Source organism: Aythya ferina (genome assembly GCF_964211825.1).
Source record: "Aythya ferina genome assembly, chromosome: 13".
Taxonomy (NCBI): Eukaryota; Metazoa; Chordata; class Aves; order Anseriformes; family Anatidae; genus Aythya; species Aythya ferina.
In genome coordinates, this window is record NC_140311.1 from 2289027 (window position 1) to 2307990 (window position 18964).

Below are 18964 nucleotides of genomic sequence, written 5' to 3' on the forward strand. Positions count from 1 at the left end.
CGAACGGCCCATATATTTCATAACATGTCAAACCCACCGGACATGTACTTTCGTGCCTTCCCAACGCCAGGCACAATAACCACCAAAAAAAGTTACATAATGGTACTGGGAATAGTTTTCCAGCCTTGGGATATGGAGCCAATATCTCAAGATCCTGCTTCAACCTGCAATCTTAGTCCGGAAAGGAGGCAGACAGGAGGAGAAAATGTATTTATTTTGCCGTATTTAAGTTTGCACGAGCTGGAAAAAGCTCTCAACTACAGGAAGACTCCCCTGTGTTGCCATAGATAATCACTGCGATTTTAACCACATAAAGCAAGCCCTGGGTAAGCCAGAGCCAGTCCACCCTCGCTACTGGGGGTGTCTTAAAGCACCGGCCCGTGAGATGCCCGGCTCCAGCTGCCAGGGGGAAAGGAAGCCCCTGCACAAGGACAGGGGCCGCGGGCAGTGCAAAGCTGCAGCAGACGCTCTGCCATCACATCACGGCGCGGGGTTGTGCGCCACGGCCACAGGCAGCACCAGAGGCCTCGGAGCAGCGAGCTCACAGCCCAGGAGCAGCCCCTACTCAAAAGCTGTGAAATCTCCCTGATGCCCAGGAGTCAGACATCCTCTAAAACACACTATGTACATCGCTGCAAATGAAGCTGCCATGTGATTTGTTTTCCAAAACAACATCTCACTCTACTCTGCTGTGGAAGAAATGGAGTCCTTATCCCTCTTCAATATTCATCGGGTGCAGAGCTACATTAACAGCTAAGTTTTAATTTCATGAGCATTCTGACATTTACAAAGAACAGATTCCAGCCCTGGTTTCACACTAGTTTTTGGATTTTTTTTTTTTTTTCTATTATCACTGTTATTACTAGTATTAGTATCACTGCAGAAGTGATTTAAAGGTCCTGGACATGTTATTAAAATAGTTCTACTTCTCTGTTCAGCATCAGGATGAATTCTGTTATTTTATAAACAAGAATAATCTTTTTTGAAAGGGACTTTGAAGTACTGCCTACTCCTCTCTTCATTCTGAAATAGAAGTACTTTTGCTAGGAAAATTCCAGGTAAGAACAAGTCCAAATACCTGAAGCAGAGGCAAAAGGATTTACTATACAATGCTGAACACTACCCAGATCTGCTCATAAAATCTGAAAACAATAAAAGACCAATAGCAGCCCAATCTGCAAAATTCTCAGGGAAGGCAGGGAGAGAGAGACCTCATGGAAGCCTTCAGCATTAGTCCCCACAATTATTTTCAGGTGATCATTTCCTGAAGCACAGGCACCTGAGGCTTGTGATTTTACCTAAAGGGCTGCTTTAGCTGCAATTTTGGAAAATGCATTTGTGTTTACTGAGATAGTCCAGCAGTTCACCCATGCATGGTTGTACATCAAGCCTCTTTTCCATAGCATTCACTAAACAGAAACTCAAAAGAGTCTTAGGCGTAGATTAAATGCTTTCAAAAATCAATTCTAGGCTGGCATATAAGTTAACCAGTCTGACCTTGTGATTTACAGAGCAAACACTTCTTTAGGAAACAAAGTGTAGGAATATTTTATGTTTCAGTAATTATTTGAGACAGTTCCACATATAAAAATGAGAAATCCTGGTAATATTTAAGGAAGTTTATCCATGGATAATTCCATAAAATAGGGCTCACTCAGAGGTTTGGGACACTGTAATATTAAAATACGTTAACAAAAGGCAATATCCAGTATGCAGCCCAGTGAAACTCTAACAATCACTTTAAATTTCAGGTAGCATTGCGAAGAAGAGAAAAACACATAACCTGGTTCCTACCTGATTACTCCAAATGTTTAACTCTGGAAGCTTAATGTCAAGAAGTACAGTGCTCAGGAAAGCAGTAGCATGACACGCAGTTATTCTGCTGGCTAAAGAGGATCCTCCAAACTACCTTGGGAACGATGCAAAATAGTTATAAAACATACTTCTTCGGCTGCATATTCCTGAGGATGGAGTGCATATTTAATGCCCAAGTACTAATGTGCCTTGCAACGGCATTTTTTCATTCTTACTAGTGTCAACAGCAGTGTAACCCCAGAGCTTTCAAATAAACGTTTGCATTAGTTTGATCATATAAGTGTGCTACCCAGTAATTAAATCCAGTTTGTATTTTTAAAGTGCACACCGAGCAATACCCTGCACAGAGCTAAAGCGCATCGTATTTGTATCCACCGCCTCTCAGTTCTGGGAAATCCATAAATTCATTTGTCAAAGGTAAAAATACTTACACCAAATTCCTGCTAAATCTTTTGAAATGGTTTGTTCAAACTCTTGACATAGCGTTTTGCTCTAAACAAATTTCTAGACAACCCTGTGATTTTCCATCTCTGAAAATATACTGTTTCCCCTCCATGAAACTAGAACAGAGGGTCTGAGAGAAAGGAAATTATTAAGCATTCTAGTGGGTTTTTTCCAACAAAAACTAAGATAGAGGTCAATGAATAAGTATGTGCAGGCTGGAACTTAAATCCTCTGGGGTGACTGTAGGCTAATTAATAATTAATGCCAGAGACATGGTGTTTGAAATGCAGATGTGATAACTGGAGGCCTGGCAAAGCTGTTCAGAGGAAGCAGATTTGGATGCTATAGGGAATAGGCACTCCCTTGCCGGCTGGCTCTGAAAGCAGACCTGGGTGCAAAGCAGGGCCTATGGTTTAGATTATATTCCCCTCAGCTGTTAATTACCTGAACCTACTTTGAAGTTTTTCTCTTTTTATCCTCTGCATGAAAAGAGATTGGTTCAGCCAAGGGACTTGAAAAAATGATCAAATACATGGAGTAGAGGAGGGGAATAGAACTTCAGATATAAAAAAGATAAGGAAGAAAAACACTCAGGGAAACACACAAGAACATATTAGGAAGTGCGCGAGTGCGGCTCACTGTTTCGGGCGAGTTGTGCTGCTCTGAGTTATTTCAGCCATTAAGTAAACCCCTGCGCATTTTACGAACAGATTTGTTAAAAGGAACCTCTCGCTATATGTATATAGTTTACATTAATTATTTGATGAAAGGACCGTAGGTGATTTTCTATGCTATTTTTAATTCAATAAAGTCATTTAAACCTCCTTCTGTTTGGGGCTATTTAATGAGGTGTGCAACATTAACAGAATCACCAATGAGCTGTTCCTCCAAGTATTCAGATTTCGCAGAAATCGCTCGCTCCCCGAACGGAGAGGGGCCCCGGGCCGCGGGGACCCCTCGCTGCCACCGGGGGGGTCCGGGGGGAACCCGGGACACCCTCTGCGGAGGGGGAGCGGCCCCAGGCAGAGCCCCCCCGCCTGCCCCCGGCTCCTCGGGCACCGAGACGGCCCGAGGGGCCCCGGCCGGTCCCCCCCGAGGGCTCCGGGCTCGGTGCGGGCCGGGGCAGCCGTGCGGGGCCGGGGAGCTCCCGTTTCCGAGCGGCTGCCCCCGCTCCTTGGGGCCGGTCGTTTCAAAGGCTTCCCCGAGCAAACTTCCCAGCAACTTCACTTAAAACCTTTCGAAAAGAAACGGGGAGGAGGGATTTGGGGGAAATACTGCCTTTTTTTTTTTTTTTTTTTTATTCCCCTGAAGTACAGGAGGACGAGGCGATCCGTCGTGATCCCGGTGCTGGCTGTGCTTAGCGATGAACCCGGAGGAGCGGCCGCACCTCGGGCTGGCCCCGCGCACACACCTGCACGGCGGCCCCGCTCCTTCGTGGCACCGGGTCGCGGTGTCGCCGTGCCCACCTGCAGCTCAACCAAGCTCCGGGCAGAGCTGGCGGCTCGGCACGGCTCGGCACGGCTCGGCACGGCTTGGCACGGCTCGGCCCGGGGGCGCAGAGGCGCTCCCACCTTGCCCCAGGAGGACCCAGGGACCCCCCGCCCCGGTGGGAGGCGGCGGGGCAGGCGGGAGGGGGCTTTTAATGAAATCATAACATTAAAAGAGTTTTATATTAAATCCTGTTAATTTTCGAGGTGAAGGCTGTGAAGTGAATGCGAGGAAGCATTAAAAGGGAATTGAATTTGCATTCCTTATGCTACAGGCACATGTTTACATGACCTTTAAAACAGAATTAAAGCTGTATCATCAGCAGCTGTAGGCAATTCACATTACTAAGGCAATCAAATCAGAAGGCTAAACTAACTATAAAACATAAATTAAACCGATAGAGAATCATCCTAATTCACTAGGTTTACTTGCAATTTACTTAGCCACTACTAGTAATTTCTAGGCACTTGGCAGAAGAAGCCGAGCACGTGAAGGTGCCACTCGGGGAGGCCGGCAGCAAACAGCCGCGGAGCTGCGGGATCAGGGGCCGGACCCCCGCCCCCGGAGGCTCCCGGTGCAGCCTCCCCCGGTGGCTCTGCCTCCTCCCGGTGCAGCCTCCCCGGCGAGGCCGCGTTTCCAGGGCTGCACGAAGGGCCTAGAGCCGGTTGCTCCCCGTGGTTTCCGCACCCCCAGCGTGAGCGGGATGGCTCAGACCTCCCCGCAGCATCTCCATGCTGAAAGGCGAAATAACCCCAAATCCGAGGGGCTCGGCGCGGCGCCGCTCCCCTCCGCCCTCCCGCCCCGTCCCCAGGGGATGCCCTCAGCCGCCCGCAGCGCAGAGAAACCAAAATCTTAACGATTTCAGAAAAAGTTTGCGGGGAGAGCATCCCCGGCCCCTCTGCCCCGTTGCGGGTAGCGGAGGTCACCGGGCAGCCTCCGCCCGCCCCGGGGAGGCCGGGCCCCGCCGCTTTGATTTATTTGTGTTTATTCCTGCCGGGCAGGCAGAGCCGGGGGGGCTGCGGCTCCCGTCTGATGGCTGTTCTCCCACGCGTGTCTCGGCCCGTCCCGGGCACTGGGACACGGGTTTAGGGCCCGCACAGCCCCGCTGCCACCCCCCCCCCCCCGCGCCCCCTGCCCGCGGGAAGGCGAGGGGCGGAAACGGGGGAAGGGGGCGGCGAAGCCTCCAGCGCCTTTAAGCAGGCTGCTCCTGGAAGAATAAATAAATAAATAAATAAATAAATAAATAAATAAATAAATAAATAAATAATAAAAAGAGGTGCCAGGAGATGCCAGGCGAAGCGGGGAGAGGAGGGCGGCTGGGGGAAGCCGCCCCCCCCCCCTCCGCGGGGCCGAGGCAGGGCACAGCCTGGGGACGGGGCTCGACCCCTGGGGGCCGGGGGGCGGCAGGGGGCGGCGGCAGGGCCCGCAGGGCCGGGGGGGACCGGGCAGAGCCTTTGTGTGCCCTGCGCGCAGCCGGGCGCAAGTTGCGCCTCCCGCAGCCGGCCGGCACCGGGGTGCGCCAGGCATTCACCTGCCCCGGCCCCGTGCCGGTGTCCGAGCAGAGGCTGAGCTGCCTCGTGTCCCTCAGCGCTTTCTCGTCCCCCGAGAGCTGTTCCCGAAGGAAGAAGCATCCCTCAGCAGCCCAGCCTGGCCTGAAAGTTCGGCTTTTGTAACGGCTTCGATTTGTAACAGCGCGAGTGAAGCAGGGAGCAAAGTTTCCGCCAACCCAAAACCATTTCATCTGCGGGAAAACAAAGAATTAGCGGCACCACGGGCGTCTTTCTGAACGTGACCCTAGGAAGGACGAGGCACCTCGGAGTGCAAGGGACCTGCAGGTCCCTCTGCAGGATCACGGGCATCACCGAGCAATTCGCACGCTGACTGATAAAGCTGGAAAAAACCGTACAGTTTTAAAAAAAAAAAAAAAAATCATAGGCACGTTGAAATTATTCAGCAAACTAACAAACAGCAAGGCAGGTATTTGTCAGCCTAGGAACAGAGCGATTTGTCTTCGGTGTCTCGTTAGCCACCAGAGGTTAAGCAGCACGCCATTCGGCGCGGTTTCAAACCCAGTCCCCTTCCTTTAGATGTGTCTGAGCAGGATCCCGCACGCTCGGGACCTGTGTTTGGATTATTCCCGAGCCCCGCGCGTGGGGCGGCTCCGCGGGGAAGGTCCCAGCGCACAGGGGGGCGCCCCAGGGTGCTGCGCGGACCCAGCACCCCTGAGGTGCCCCGAGAGCCGCCGAGCCGCTCCGCGCCCTGCTCTGCAGCCACCCCCGACGTTTCACCGCCTGGATTTAAGGCACGGCAAGACGGACCTGTCCCACGGTTAAATAATAATCATCTTTTTTTTTTTTTTTTTTTTTTTTTTTTTTTTTAAGTGCGCTTTGGAGAGACTTCCCGGAATATTTTTTGCTCTCGGCAGCAAACCAACCAAATGTTCGCTCCGGTACCTGCCACGCATCCGCCGAGCTACAGAGAGAGCAGTGACCTGCCCGTGACGTGGTAGCGCACAAACGAACGACATCTTTTTCTCCCCAGCAAGTACATTTTTCAGACATTAACAGCGTGGAAAAAAAAAAAAAATAATATAATACTCATAAATGGCGAATCGAGCAGAGCAGCGAGGAGGTGCACACAACGATTTGGAAACCGCAGCAGTTAGAACACGAATGCAATTTACCTTGCGATTTTCTCTGCCCGTGCCTGGCTTTATTGTCCCTGCCTAGCCCAGCTCCGGCGCAGGACCGGCCCCGCCGCAGCCCCGCTCGCTCCGTGCCGGGCTTAGCGCTACCGGGCTCTGCGCGCCGGGGGCTGCGGTCGTTCTGACATTGGGACTCTTTTAATTTGCAATCTGTCAGTCCATCTCCTGGCTGCGGCTCTGAGATGGCAGTGTGCTGGGGCTCTCCCTCTCCCTGCACGGCATTTACTCACGTTCGAGAACAGCCAACAGAGACCCAAAAAAAAAAAAAAAAAAAAAGAACTAATTGAGCTTGTGTCGGCATTGGCTAATTTCTGCTAATACTCTGTAAATTCCTCTTTTCCTCCTAACCTTCCCCCACGCAGGCTAGGCTTTCACAAAGCATCTCCGGAGATCCAGGAGCCTGTTTCCCAGCTCTGCTTGCTGAGCGATGCGGGGCTGGGTTTCAGCGTTAGTATCAGCGCCTCGGCGTACACAATGCAAACCTTAACTCCTGGCTCCAGAAACGGTTAAATTGCCCTTTCCCAGCCCCCACCCCCGTTATGATTGACTCTGTTTTTAAATTTGCACTTGTTCCCACCAAGCGCAATCTAACTCGTCCTGTCTCCGAAGTGAACTTGTGTTGAAGGTGAAGTTTTCAATATAGAGGTCATGACACCGAGGCACAGCTTACCGCTCCGAGCTTCATGCCGTATTAAACACAATCAAAACGAACCCCTTTCTGGCCAGTTTTTTTTTTTCTTTTTTTTTTTTTTTTTTTTTCCCTCCCGCAGACGAACAATGAGAAAACTCTCCAAAATATAATACCCCCAGCCCCGATGAAACCGTTCCCGGCGCTTCTCGGCTCGCTCCCCCCGAGCTCCCTACCCCGAGACAGGCACCTACGGAGCCGGCTGGGACCAGGCACCCCCGGGCCGGGGCTCGTAACGGGGCTGGGTGCGGGGGGCACCGGGGACCCCCCCCTCCCCGCCTTCCTTCCCCCTCCGCAGCCGGGGCCGGCGCTGCCGCCGCCCCGCGGGCTGCGCTCGGAGGTGCCGCCGCCGCCAGCCCGGTGCCCACCACGGGGAAAAAGGGGACGGGGAAAAAAAAAAAAAGGGAGAAGGAAGGGGAAAAAAGGGGAAGAGGGAAAGGGGGGAGGCTGCGCCCGGCCCCCGGCTGCCCCGAGCCGCTCGCGGTGCCTCCGCCGGGCGAGGGGACTCGACACAATTACAGCTCCTCCACTTCAAAGCCGGGTTTTCTCTATAGCGACTTCTAGCTGCCCCAAGACGGTAGGCTGCCTTCAGCTATTGTGTGATCTTTTTTCGTGCCAAAGATTTAGCAGAAAAAGTAGGTAGGAAGGCAAGGCGCCCGCCGGGGAAACGTGGGTCCCCCGAGCGCGAAGGCACCCGGAGCCAAAGGGCTGCGGAGCACGGTCCGGACCCCGAAACTTTTTTTACTTTAATGGGTTTCAGTCTATGAAAAATAAGTTACAAATTCTTGCAACAGTAGCTTTGCATGTACTTATTTTTCTCCCATGTCCAGACGGGGTCGTCTATTGAATAAGGCTCTTTTATTCTGCATGGGGCAGGGGATTTGTGGCCATGGTCCCCCTTTTATTCCTCTCTCTATGGAAACCCAGATCATGGGGAGAAATATGCGAGGCTGAATAAAGAAAAGCAGCAGAAAGGACCGCTTGAGAGCGGCATCTGTTACACTTGGGAAGTTAGACTGACAGGAAAGAGCTAAAGAAACCCTCTCCAGCAGATTAGTTAGAACAGCAAGAAGATTTAACTATATGCAGATAAAAACACTTTAAAATACGGCGGGCTCGCCCACGGGCGAGGTGCGAGCCCCTCGGCCGGGAGCGGAGCGCTGCCTTGCCCCGGTACAGCGAGCCCTGCGGCTCCGTGCCCTGCCAGGCACCGCCGGGACCGAGCGGCGGCTCTGCGCAGCTCTTTCCACGGGCAACGGGATTTGAAAAATTGTTTCGCAAGTTCAAGTGCAAATTAATTTTAAATAATTTAGTTACGTTTTTATACAGCCTGGATTTTTTTTCTTTCCTTTCCTTTCTTTCCTTTTTTTTTTTTTTTTTTTTTTTTCCGCGGGCTCCGGTGATATTTATTTTGCGAAGCTCGTGCGGGCGGAGAGAGGGCGGGGGGGGGGGGGAGGGATGGAAAAAAAAAATAAAAAAATAGAAGAAGCGAACAGAAAGCCGCGGAGCGCCCATACAGCTCCGTGGGTGCCCTCCCCGGTGTGCCCAGCGCCTCCGGCGGGCCGGGCTCGGCCGGGCTGGGCTCGGAGCCCCTCTCGCAGGGCCATTTGTCACCCCTGACCTCCCGGCTGACCCCTCCCGCAGCTCGCCGAGCGCCTCCCGGCTACCTGCAAACTTTTCTCCGAGCCGCCCCGGGCCCGCCGAGGGGACGCGGCCGGCAGCGGGCGGCTCGGGAGCGGCGGCGGAGAACCCCCCCCGACCCCGGACCCCCTCCCCCGAGTCCCGGAGCCCACCCCCGGCCCCGGAGCCCCCCCCCCCGGCCCCGGAGCTGCCCCGGCCGCGGCGTGCCCGAGCCCCGGGGCTCGCTGCCCGCTGCGGGGCCGGGAGCGGCGGTGCCCGGCTGCGGAGGAAACGGAGGAGCGCTCACCTTGGGTCTAGCTATTTTCTTGACTTTTTTTTTTTTTTTTTTTTTTTTTTTCTTCAGATCTGTCTTCCCAGAGAAACTAATGCCTTAATGACTTTCGGCTAGCTGCAAGCCTTCTTTTATTTCTGCTAAATATATGAAAATGTATGCAAATTTAAATCAAGCTTAACCTAGGAGCTCTTGCAATATATTTAATGGAATTTCAAACCAATAAGGGAACTCCGATGCAGCCCTCTGCAAGTGCAAACACAATTACGCAGCCAGGCTACCTCCGCAATTATGCAGGGAGAGGGCAGCCGCTAACTTCGGAGCCGGCCCGAGGTGCGGGGCCGGGGGGTGGGGGGGGTGCAGCGGGGCTCGGTGCCCCCCGGCGGCCCCGGGGTTGGGCAGGGGGCGCGGAGTTTCCCGGCCGCAGCGCTGGGGCAGCGCCTTTTGGGGCGATTTGGGGCTTTTTTCGTTGTTTGCGCTCCCCGGGAGCGCACGGGCCGGGGAGGGGGGCGCGGGGAGGCCCGGGGGCAGCGCGGGGCGGGCACGGAGCGGGCACGGGGCGGGCACCGGAGGGGTTGGGAGGGGGGTGTGGGGGGGTACGGGGGGCACGGGGCCGGGCTTCTCCGGGGTGGTCCCGCCGTGCTGCCGCCGCTTAACCTGTGCGCCGCGCTGCCGGGCGCTAATGGCTCCGCATTTAAGCCGTGCCCCGCGCCCACCCCCCCCCGCCCGGCTCCCCCCTTCCACCCCCCCCCCCCTTCCAGCCCGCCCGCGGGGCGCAGCGCGGAAGGAGTTAAGCGGCGGGGCCGCGCCGCGGCCGCCCCCCGCAGCACGGCGGAGTGATTCACTTCCTGGCCGCGGCCCGCGCGGCTCCCCCTTCGCCCCGCCCTTCGGCGCCTCGCCCCGCCCCTTCAGCGCACCCATTGGCCCGCGCCGCGCGGGCCCGGCGGCGGCGCGCCCCCATTGGGCGGCGCGGCCGCCAGTCGCGGCGCGGCCGCTGCCCGGGCCGCCGTGCCGGTGGATGTCAAAGGCTGCGGCGGCGGCGGCGGCTCAGTATAACTCGTGGGGCTGCGCGGCGGCCATGGCCACAGCCGCCTCCAACCCCTACAGCCTGCTGGGCGCCGGCGCGCTCGGCCCCGCCGACGGCGCGGGCATGCAGCAGGGCGGCGCGTTCCGCGGCCCGCAGAAGCTGCTGCAGGGCGAGTACCTGCAGGGCGTCCCCGGCGGCGGCGGCGGCGGCGGCGGCGGCGGCGGCGGCGGCGGGGGGCACCCGCTGGGGCACCACTGGGTGACGGGCCTGGGAGACGCCGGGGCCTGGCCCGCCGCCGCGCTGGCCGGCGGCCCCCTGGAGCAGCCCGACGTGAAGCCGGGCCGCGAGGACCTGCAGCTGGGCGCCGTGGCGCACCACCGCTCGCCCCACGTCGCGCACCACTCGCCCCACGCCACGCACCCCGGCGCCTGGGGGGCCAGCCCCGCGCACAGCGCCGCGCTGGCCCCCGCCGCGCAGCCCCTGGGCGCCTACCCGCAGGCCGGCTTCGCGGTGGGCGGCATGCTGGAGCACGGCGGCCTCACCCCGCCGCCCGCCGCCGCCGCCGCCGCCGCCGCTGCGGCCGCCGCCGCCGCCGCCGCCGCAGCCGCCGCCGCGCAGGGCTTGCACCCGGGGCTGCGCGACGGCGGCGAGCACGGCGAGCTGGGCGGGCACCACTGCCAGGACCACTCGGACGAGGAGACGCCGACGTCGGACGAGCTGGAGCAGTTCGCCAAGCAGTTCAAGCAGCGCCGCATCAAGCTGGGCTTCACCCAGGCCGACGTGGGGCTGGCGCTGGGGACGCTGTACGGCAACGTCTTCTCGCAGACCACCATCTGCCGCTTCGAGGCCCTGCAGCTCAGCTTCAAGAACATGTGCAAGCTGAAGCCGCTGCTGAACAAGTGGCTGGAGGAGGCCGACTCCTCCACCGGCAGCCCCACCAGCATCGACAAGATCGCGGCGCAGGGCAGGAAGAGGAAGAAGCGCACCTCCATCGAGGTGAGTGTCAAGGGCGTGCTGGAGACGCACTTCCTCAAGTGCCCCAAGCCGGCCGCCCAGGAGATCTCCTCGCTGGCCGACAGCCTGCAGCTGGAGAAGGAGGTGGTGCGGGTCTGGTTCTGCAACCGGCGGCAGAAGGAGAAGCGCATGACGCCGCCGGGCGAGCAGCAGCAGCAGCAGCAGCAGCAGCACGACGTCTACTCGCACGGCGTCAAAACGGACACGGCCTGCCACGACCTCTGACCGGGGCTTAGCCGGGCGGCGGCCCCGCGGGCTCGGACCTGTGCACGCCGGGGGGAGCCGGCAGCGGCCCCCGCTGCCCTGCGGCCCCCCTCCTGCTCCCCCTGCCTTCCCCCCACCCCTCCTGCCCTCCTCGCTCCGTCCCTCCCCTCCTCGCCCCCCGCGGGCCGGAGCCGCGGCGGGGACCCGCGGACAAGGCTCGCTCTCGGTCCCCGCCGGGACGAAGGGGAACACGGGACGAAGGGGGAAAAATAAATAAATAATAATTAAAAACAAACAAACAAACAAACAAAAAAAAAAACAACGAACTGCAAACGGAAAGGAAAAGAACGCGAAAACCGGAGGAAAAAAAAAAAAAAAAAAAAGCGAAAACCCGACGACGAAAAAAGGAAAGACAGATGTGTGCCTATGAATAACCTTCCAGCGCCTTGGTTATATCAGCTGTATTTCAGGTGAATCTGTTTTACAATAGACTAGTTTTGCATTTTTAAAGACTTCTATAGCGTTTTTAAATGTCTGAGGTGTTTTACTACAAACTGTACACAATATTTGTGACCTAATTTCTATCGGATCGAGCAGCCCAACCTTCCTCCCTTCCCCGCGCGCTGCCAATGTCACCGGGCGGGGACGGGACGGGGCAGGGCGGCCGCGGCCCTTCCTCCCCCCCCGTGCCCGTGCCCGGGCCCCCCCCCGGCAGCCGGGGGCTCCCCTCGGCGCCCCGGGGGTAAGGACATCGCCTCCGCGCCCGCGGAGCCCCTCGGAGCCCCGAGACGGGGCTCGTTGGGTGCAGCTCTTCCTTCCCTGCCTTCCCGAGGACCTCCGAGCACCACCAGACGGGCGGGTCGCCATCCCGCCTCCCTCCCCCCCCCCCCCCCCCCCCTTTTCTCCCAGGGAACAAAACAAAACAAAACAAAACAAAATTAAACCAAACAAAACGATGCTAACGGTAATTTCCGAGGGAGCCGAAATTAAAGCAGCACAAACAAAATCGCGGCATTGGCCGGTCCTTTTCTCTCCGAAGATGAGCTGGGCTTTTTTGAGCGGCGCCAGGCTGAGAGGTCTGTAGTAAAACACCTTCGTAATTCTGCGCTTCGGCTTCGGAAATCAGTTTCTCTGTATTTTGTTTCGGTAGTGGAGAGGAATGAGGTGTCTCATCGATTTCGGGGGGGAGGAGGGAGGGAGGGAGGGAGGGGGACAGAAACCGCCCGCATTCGGTTCACGCTGAGCTTGTTTCCGCGTCACAGGGAGCTGCTGGATTTGCTGGAGAGCTTTCAGAAATATACCTAGAAAGAGAGAACAGGGAGAAAAACGAACGAACAAAGCAAAAGTCGACGCTAACGACCTAACCCGTTTTTTTTTTCGGCACAGGGAAGCGCGGAGCTGTACCCGTCCCCCGTCCCCCCCCCCGTCCTTCCTCCCCCCTATCCCGGGTGCGCAGCGCTCCGCGCCACGGGCACGGCCGGGCCGGGCCCCGCGCAGCGGCTCCGCGGGGCTGCGCTGCGCTGCGCGGGGCCTGCGCGCCTCGCCCGGCCGGGGGCTGCCGGGCCGGGCCGGGCCCCCCTCCCTCACATAGCCCCCATTCCCCTTCCCCGGCTGTCAGATTTTTCCTTTCGACATTTATATTTTTCAAGTATTTTTCAGTAAGCGCTATAAAAAAAAAAAAAAAAAAAGAAAAAAAAGGAAAAAATGAAAGAAAGAAAAAAAAAAAACAACTCGACACTGAGGACCTGCCTATTTCTGCCAACTTTATAACTGTACAGTTTTGTATATTAAACGTTTTTTGGAAGTTATTAATTTAAAGAAAGATCATTTAGTTTATTCATTTAGTAACTGATGTATAATAAACGCTATTTTCATTAAAGGTTGCTTTTTTCAACTATTTTATCCAAAATTGCCTATTGCAGTTGCCAACAATTATTTATTTTCAATAAATTCCGCATTATGTTTAAAAAAAAAAAAAAAAGAAAAAAAACGTTTCAGAAAGAAAAAAAAATAATAAGTGGGTGTCGGAAAAAAATCACGGAACACTAAAAAAAATCACGGAGTCGCTGTAACGTTTGGTGGTCGACCAGTTTCAGTCAAGGGGTTTATATCGACGCAATATTTTATTGTTGTAAAACAAAAAATTAAGGAAAAAAAAAAGAAAAAAGAAAGAAAAAAAAAAAAAAAAGGTTTAAATAAACATTTTTACAAAAGCCGATCAGACAGCTTCGTGCCGCCTTGTTTGAGCGCCGGGGGGCGGCGGGGGTCGCTCCGGCCTCGCCCTCCCCCCACCCCCCCGGATCCCCCTGCCCCTCCCCGCACCTGCCGGGGCCGGGGGACCCCCCTGGGGACCCCCCCCCCCCGCTCCTCGCCATCCCTCGGCGGGGCTCGGGGGGGGACTTTTGCCTTTTGTTCCTCGCCCCCCCGCCGCCGGGGGCGGGTTACGGCGGGGCCGCGGCTGCTGCGCCCCCGGCCCCCCCCGGGCGGCCCGGAGGAACAATGAGCGGCACGGCCCGGCCGGGGCAGGGCGCACAATGCCCGGGGGGGCCGCCCCCGGCACAGCTCCCCCCGAGGAGGGGCAGCGGGGCCCCGAACAATGGGGCCGCGCTTTGGGGTTCGGCCCCGAGCAGCGGGGCCGGGCGAGCGCCGCAGCCGGCACCGCTGGGGGGGCTCGGGGGGCGGTGGGGCCGCGGGCAGCCCCCGGAGGTTGTGGCTGCTCCAAGCCGGCCCCGGTGCTGCCGGAGGGCACCTTTTGGCCGTGCTGCGCTCCGCTCCGCGAGGGGATGCTGCTGCTGCTCGTCCCTGCCTGGGACGCCAAGCTGCAGCTAGGGCAAAAAGGGTTAAAACGGGAGGAGAAGGAAATAGCAGCCCCCCAGCACCCCGTTCCTCAGCCGGCTCCAGAAACAAAACAAACGAGCCCCGAGCAGCGGGTGCCGCACCGCCAGCTCAGCGCCACCGGCTGCAAGCGCCACGGAGAGGAGGAAAATCTCCCCTAAAACACGGCCGCAGCGCCTACACGGCTCTGGGCATCCAGGGTCCTCAGAGGTAAAGCCCTTACAGCCAGCGTGGGCTCGGACAGCCAGCATTTCTCTGAAATTAGCCGATTTCAGAGCCGTTTGGTCGGTCTGTAAATACAACTACAGCAAGCTCGGGTTTTTTTTTTTTTTTGGTGATATTTTTCAACAAATTGCATCAAGAGACAAAAGAGACGCGAGGAACGAAGAAATAAAGTTTATCAGCAGAAGAAGTGCTCCAAAGACCACTCGAAAGCCAGAAAAATCGGGAAGGAGAACGGCATTGAAACGAAGAAAAGGAAATTCTCCCTTCATTATTCCCCCGCACTTCAGTATTCCTGCGAGCAAAAGGAAACTCTTTTGTGCCACCTAATGTTAAGTACAGATCACTGTTGTCTTCGCTGCCCACCGCACGCCATGTGCGCGGGAGGCCTGGGGGTGCTGCCCCCCGCACAGCACCCAAGGCACAGCACCCAAGGCACAGCACCCAAGGCACAGCACCCAAGGCACAGCACCCAAGGCACCGGGAGCGGAAGAAGCCTTGGCTTCGCTCTCAAGGACCAGGAATTCTTCTGAATTCAGGAAATTATTCAAAATAAATAAATAAAGCGAGAGGGGGCGGAAGGAAGCCCAGGGGAATAATCATGAGAAGGACGGGTTCCAAATTAGGTCTTAGTTATGATAGAGCAAATCCAGAACGAGCCCATCCAGGCTTTGGGAAGCTGCCCACCACCGCTGGAGCCCAGCTCTGGCTGGGAAGCCCTGGGCTTACAGCAGCTCCTCGGCCAGCTCCCCTCCAGGCCCTTGGTCGTGGCGTGCCCCTGGCACAGCCCTGGCACGGCCAGGATTTATGGCACGTGCCTGCAGCCATCCACACTAATGGAGATCCTGATTCCGTACTGAGACACCTCACACGCTCCTGCACGAAGAAAGGGCTGGAGGAATGCATTTCTCTGGTAGCAATGAATTGCACGGCTCTTGTGATTTCGGTGGAGGGTGTTAAGCATCTTTAACAAATTTTGAGGCTGAATCTCCTTTGCCTTTTAAGTTACTCCAACAGAAGAGAACCAGAGGCTTCCTTCGTATTTAATTTTCAAAAATTCTCAAGCTCTCCTCCCCTTTAGAGAAGACCAGGATGATACAAGGGTGTTCACCTGAAGGCAAAACTACTAAAAGCAAGCTCACCTCATAGCAGTCTTTAACACCATGCATGCAGCTTAGGGACCAGTAAATCCATACCTAGACTGCACTTGACCAAGAGGCTTTCAAAATCCTTCAAAAGAAAGTAGTTGGAGTTTTTCCTTCTTTGTTTTTAAGCAGTAATTTTATAGCTTCAGGCAGAGCAGACCACAACAGCTGGCCACACTGGGTCCTGTACGGGCATGCCAAAACACGGCTGGTTTTTAGGGCAGCCCCGCACCCAGATGGAGGCACAGTTCAAACCCAAATCCTTCCCCAGCAGCCGGGCAGCAACCCAACTCCAAGACCCCGTCCTAGAAAACAAGATCCTAGGCAGGTGAGCGATCCAGCCAAGTACCCCTGAAAGCAGAGGTCAGGCCCACGTTTGCACTTGCTTTCCCCTTTTCCTAAACCTGTCCTGTAACCAATAGACCAGAAAGGCTCCACAGCAATTACATATTTAGGATATGTGATAGCTGCAGTTAAGATCTTTATGACTGATTGCAGGATAAAATTTACTTCAAATGTGCAAGAGCCCATTTTTAAACCATAGTCTTTCAGCTGGTTTCCATTATATATATTCTGAAGAATCAAAAGCAATTACAATGTACAAAGTATAAATGGTAAATAATTTCCAAATCGGAACCATTATTAAAGCAATAAGCATCTACTTTTGTTAACACTGTAAGATACGGAGAGGGCCAAAGTAAATAACTTTTGGTTTAATATGATGAAAAGAAAGCAAGACTTCTATTCCAACAGCGGATTCAAATGGGTTTTGGGGTGAGTTTTGAAGATTTTGGAAAGCAGGGCAAGCTACCCTCTTACATGGTGGTGATGTGAATGGTACCTTGATTTAGACGTGCTTGTAGCTGTGACCTGCAGGTGATGTTGCCGGCTGCTGGCCGTGGGTAGGACCAGGTCCTCAGTTACAGCGGTAACCTGGCGCTAAATCCTGGGAGAGCATGGGGGGAAGACAGCGTCACTGATAAGAGCCTGCCAACAAGAAGTTAAAAAGCTAATGGTAAATATCATATCTGCCAGTTCACATTTGACTGTATTATCGATTGCTGGGTTCTGGCTCCGCAGCCTCGCGCTCTCCCTGATCAATTTGATGCCAGAAAGTGGCGGCACGGAGCAGCATTGAAACGGCACTGAGAAGTCTGCTTCTGCAAAAGGATTTTTAAAAACATGAATATTTCTAGCAGTGATTGTTCGAAGGCAGGCAGCAGCCTCTCTCGCCACTGTTGGTTACTATTAAAGGACCAAAAACGTGACTCCATTCTTTCGCCCATGGATTTTTCTTTTTAAACGATGCCAGTCCTTGACTCTGCACCTCGAGTACAAATAATATTTACCCAGCGTAGAAGCGCCATTTTTGTGCTGAAGCTCTTTTCCTTCTTGGCCGAGGCATGAAGTTTTGTTTTGCATATTCATCTGCTGGCTTTGGGAAGACGAATAAATAAATAAATACAAATCAGCCTGCGGATCTGATTAACCATAAAGTGCAGTGGGGCGGATGGCAATGCCTGAACTCTTCCTGCCGTGTCAGCTGGAGTGCACGCGGAGGTAACACGAGCCGTGGGGCAGGCCTCCCCATTCAGGGTTTGTAGCTCTGTCCAGATTATGGGATTAGCCTCTGTTACATATATCTACAGTTAGGAACTTGTGATCTAGTTAAACCAGATTGAAAGCCTCCCAGCAGGTGCTGGGAGTCAGGCTCCGCAGCACAAATTCTGTGCAATTGCTGTGGCAAACCTGGGGCTTTCGTGGCACGGGGCTTCTGCAAGGCTCCATGCTGGGCTGGGGGGGGGGAAGGAGTAAAGTCAAAATCCCGACAAAAAACACACTTGCAGGTGGGGAAAGTTAGCCACTAGCTTTTTTTCTGGCTCCCGAAAATGGAGCTGCTATCACAGAATTACAAATGCCGTTGAAACGTTAGTTTGTTATACTTTGCTGCTCCTGGCTTCGCACACATTGTACGAACACAGCCGGTCTTTCAGAGCTAAGAAATGCTAATTCAGTGCTAGAATTTCCAGCTTGCAGAAACTGTCCTGTAAATGTCATGGGGGATTACTAAACCTACAGGAAGATTATAGCTCTGCATATGTTTAGACTCTATTGATTTAAAACTTTATTACCTTTGATATGGCATCTCAGGAAGGAAACAACCCAGCAGTGGGAGTTCAGTCCGAATGCAGATTTTGCAGGGGTGAATCCTGCTGTACAGATCTGCTTTTCACCAGCTCCGCGGGTACTCCTGCAGCAACCCAACAAGGACACAGGACCAACACGGCACCTCGCAAATACGAACCCAGCTCCCAAACCCTGCCCTGCTCAGGCATCCAAACTTTCTCATAGCCACAGCAGAGAGAGAACACTACGTACCCCAAATTATACAGCCATGGTAACTTTTTAATTGAAAAAGTAGTGGCATAAGTTATACTACTACATAGCGTCCATACGATGGTAAGGCTATAGAACAGCCTAAGTAAATCTGTCTGTAACGGGATCTGGTGAGAAGTGAATATGCACGCTCATGTGACTGCAAATGGTTTCTCACAGAAACATGCAAGTGCACGGAAAGCAATTTAAGCCCAACTCTGCAAAAGAGAGCGCCTGTTGCAGTCATCCTAAAGGCAGACTAAAAACTAAAGGCTGTGTTGCCTGCTATGTCGTAGCTGCTCACTGTGCCGCCCACAAATGTCAGATTGTTTCCAGTAACACCATGTCTGAAGTCACAATCTTGCCGTGGGACCAGCGGGGAAGCGGGGCGAGGAGGGCAGGCACCAGCCCGGCCAGTCGGGAGATGGGTTCAGGAGGTGCTCGCCTCCAGCCATGCTACGCCGATTGTCCTCGGAACAGATTTACGGCAGGCCATTTCTCCCTCTTGCCCCAGCCCAAGCCCCAGAAACGCGGTATCAGGGTTGTAACGCCTCATATATCCTAAGGAAGATAATAGTAAACTGCGCCGCTCTGACCTTTCCGGGGTTTCTGCTGCTTGATTCACTCGCCGTGGCCATCCCTCGTGCTCGCAGCAGTAACCTGTGGGGATGCAGTGCAGCAGGGGCCAATCAGACCGCCGAATATTGAAAAGGTTAAAGTCTATGTTTATGAGTCTATTAAATGTTTATAGTCTTTCACAGGCTATACTGGGCATTAAAATTATGATATCTCATTCTCATAACAAACACTGTAACGAGAACAGAAAATGGCAAAGCATGAAGCCATTCTCAAGGCAAAATTTGTAACGAGACCACAACAACAGCACGGTGTTAATTCTCTCCTTTGAAGCAGCCAGAAAGGAAGAGATGACACCACCAACGTGACACAGATGATGCCACCAACGTGACACAGACGACGCCACCACCGACAAATGGTCCTGCACAACATCCCAGTGACCCATCTCACCCGGCATCTACATCTACATCTCCACATGCACATGCTCCAGCAGAAACCCAATCAGAGACTTCAA

The 18964-nt window shown here is 54.8% G+C and overlaps 1 protein-coding gene across 1 annotated transcript; it reads left to right on the forward strand.

Moving 5' to 3' along the window:
* Positions 1-10129: 10129 nt before the first annotated feature.
* POU3F4 (POU class 3 homeobox 4) lies at positions 10130-11457 on the forward strand (the record flags this gene model as incomplete). Its single annotated transcript, XM_084535114.1, has 1 exon — positions 10130-11457. The coding sequence occupies one exon, from the start codon at positions 10130-10132 to the stop codon at positions 11315-11317; it is 1188 nt and encodes a 395-aa protein (XP_084391240.1). The 3' UTR covers positions 11318-11457.
* Positions 11458-18964: the final 7507 nt, after the last annotated feature.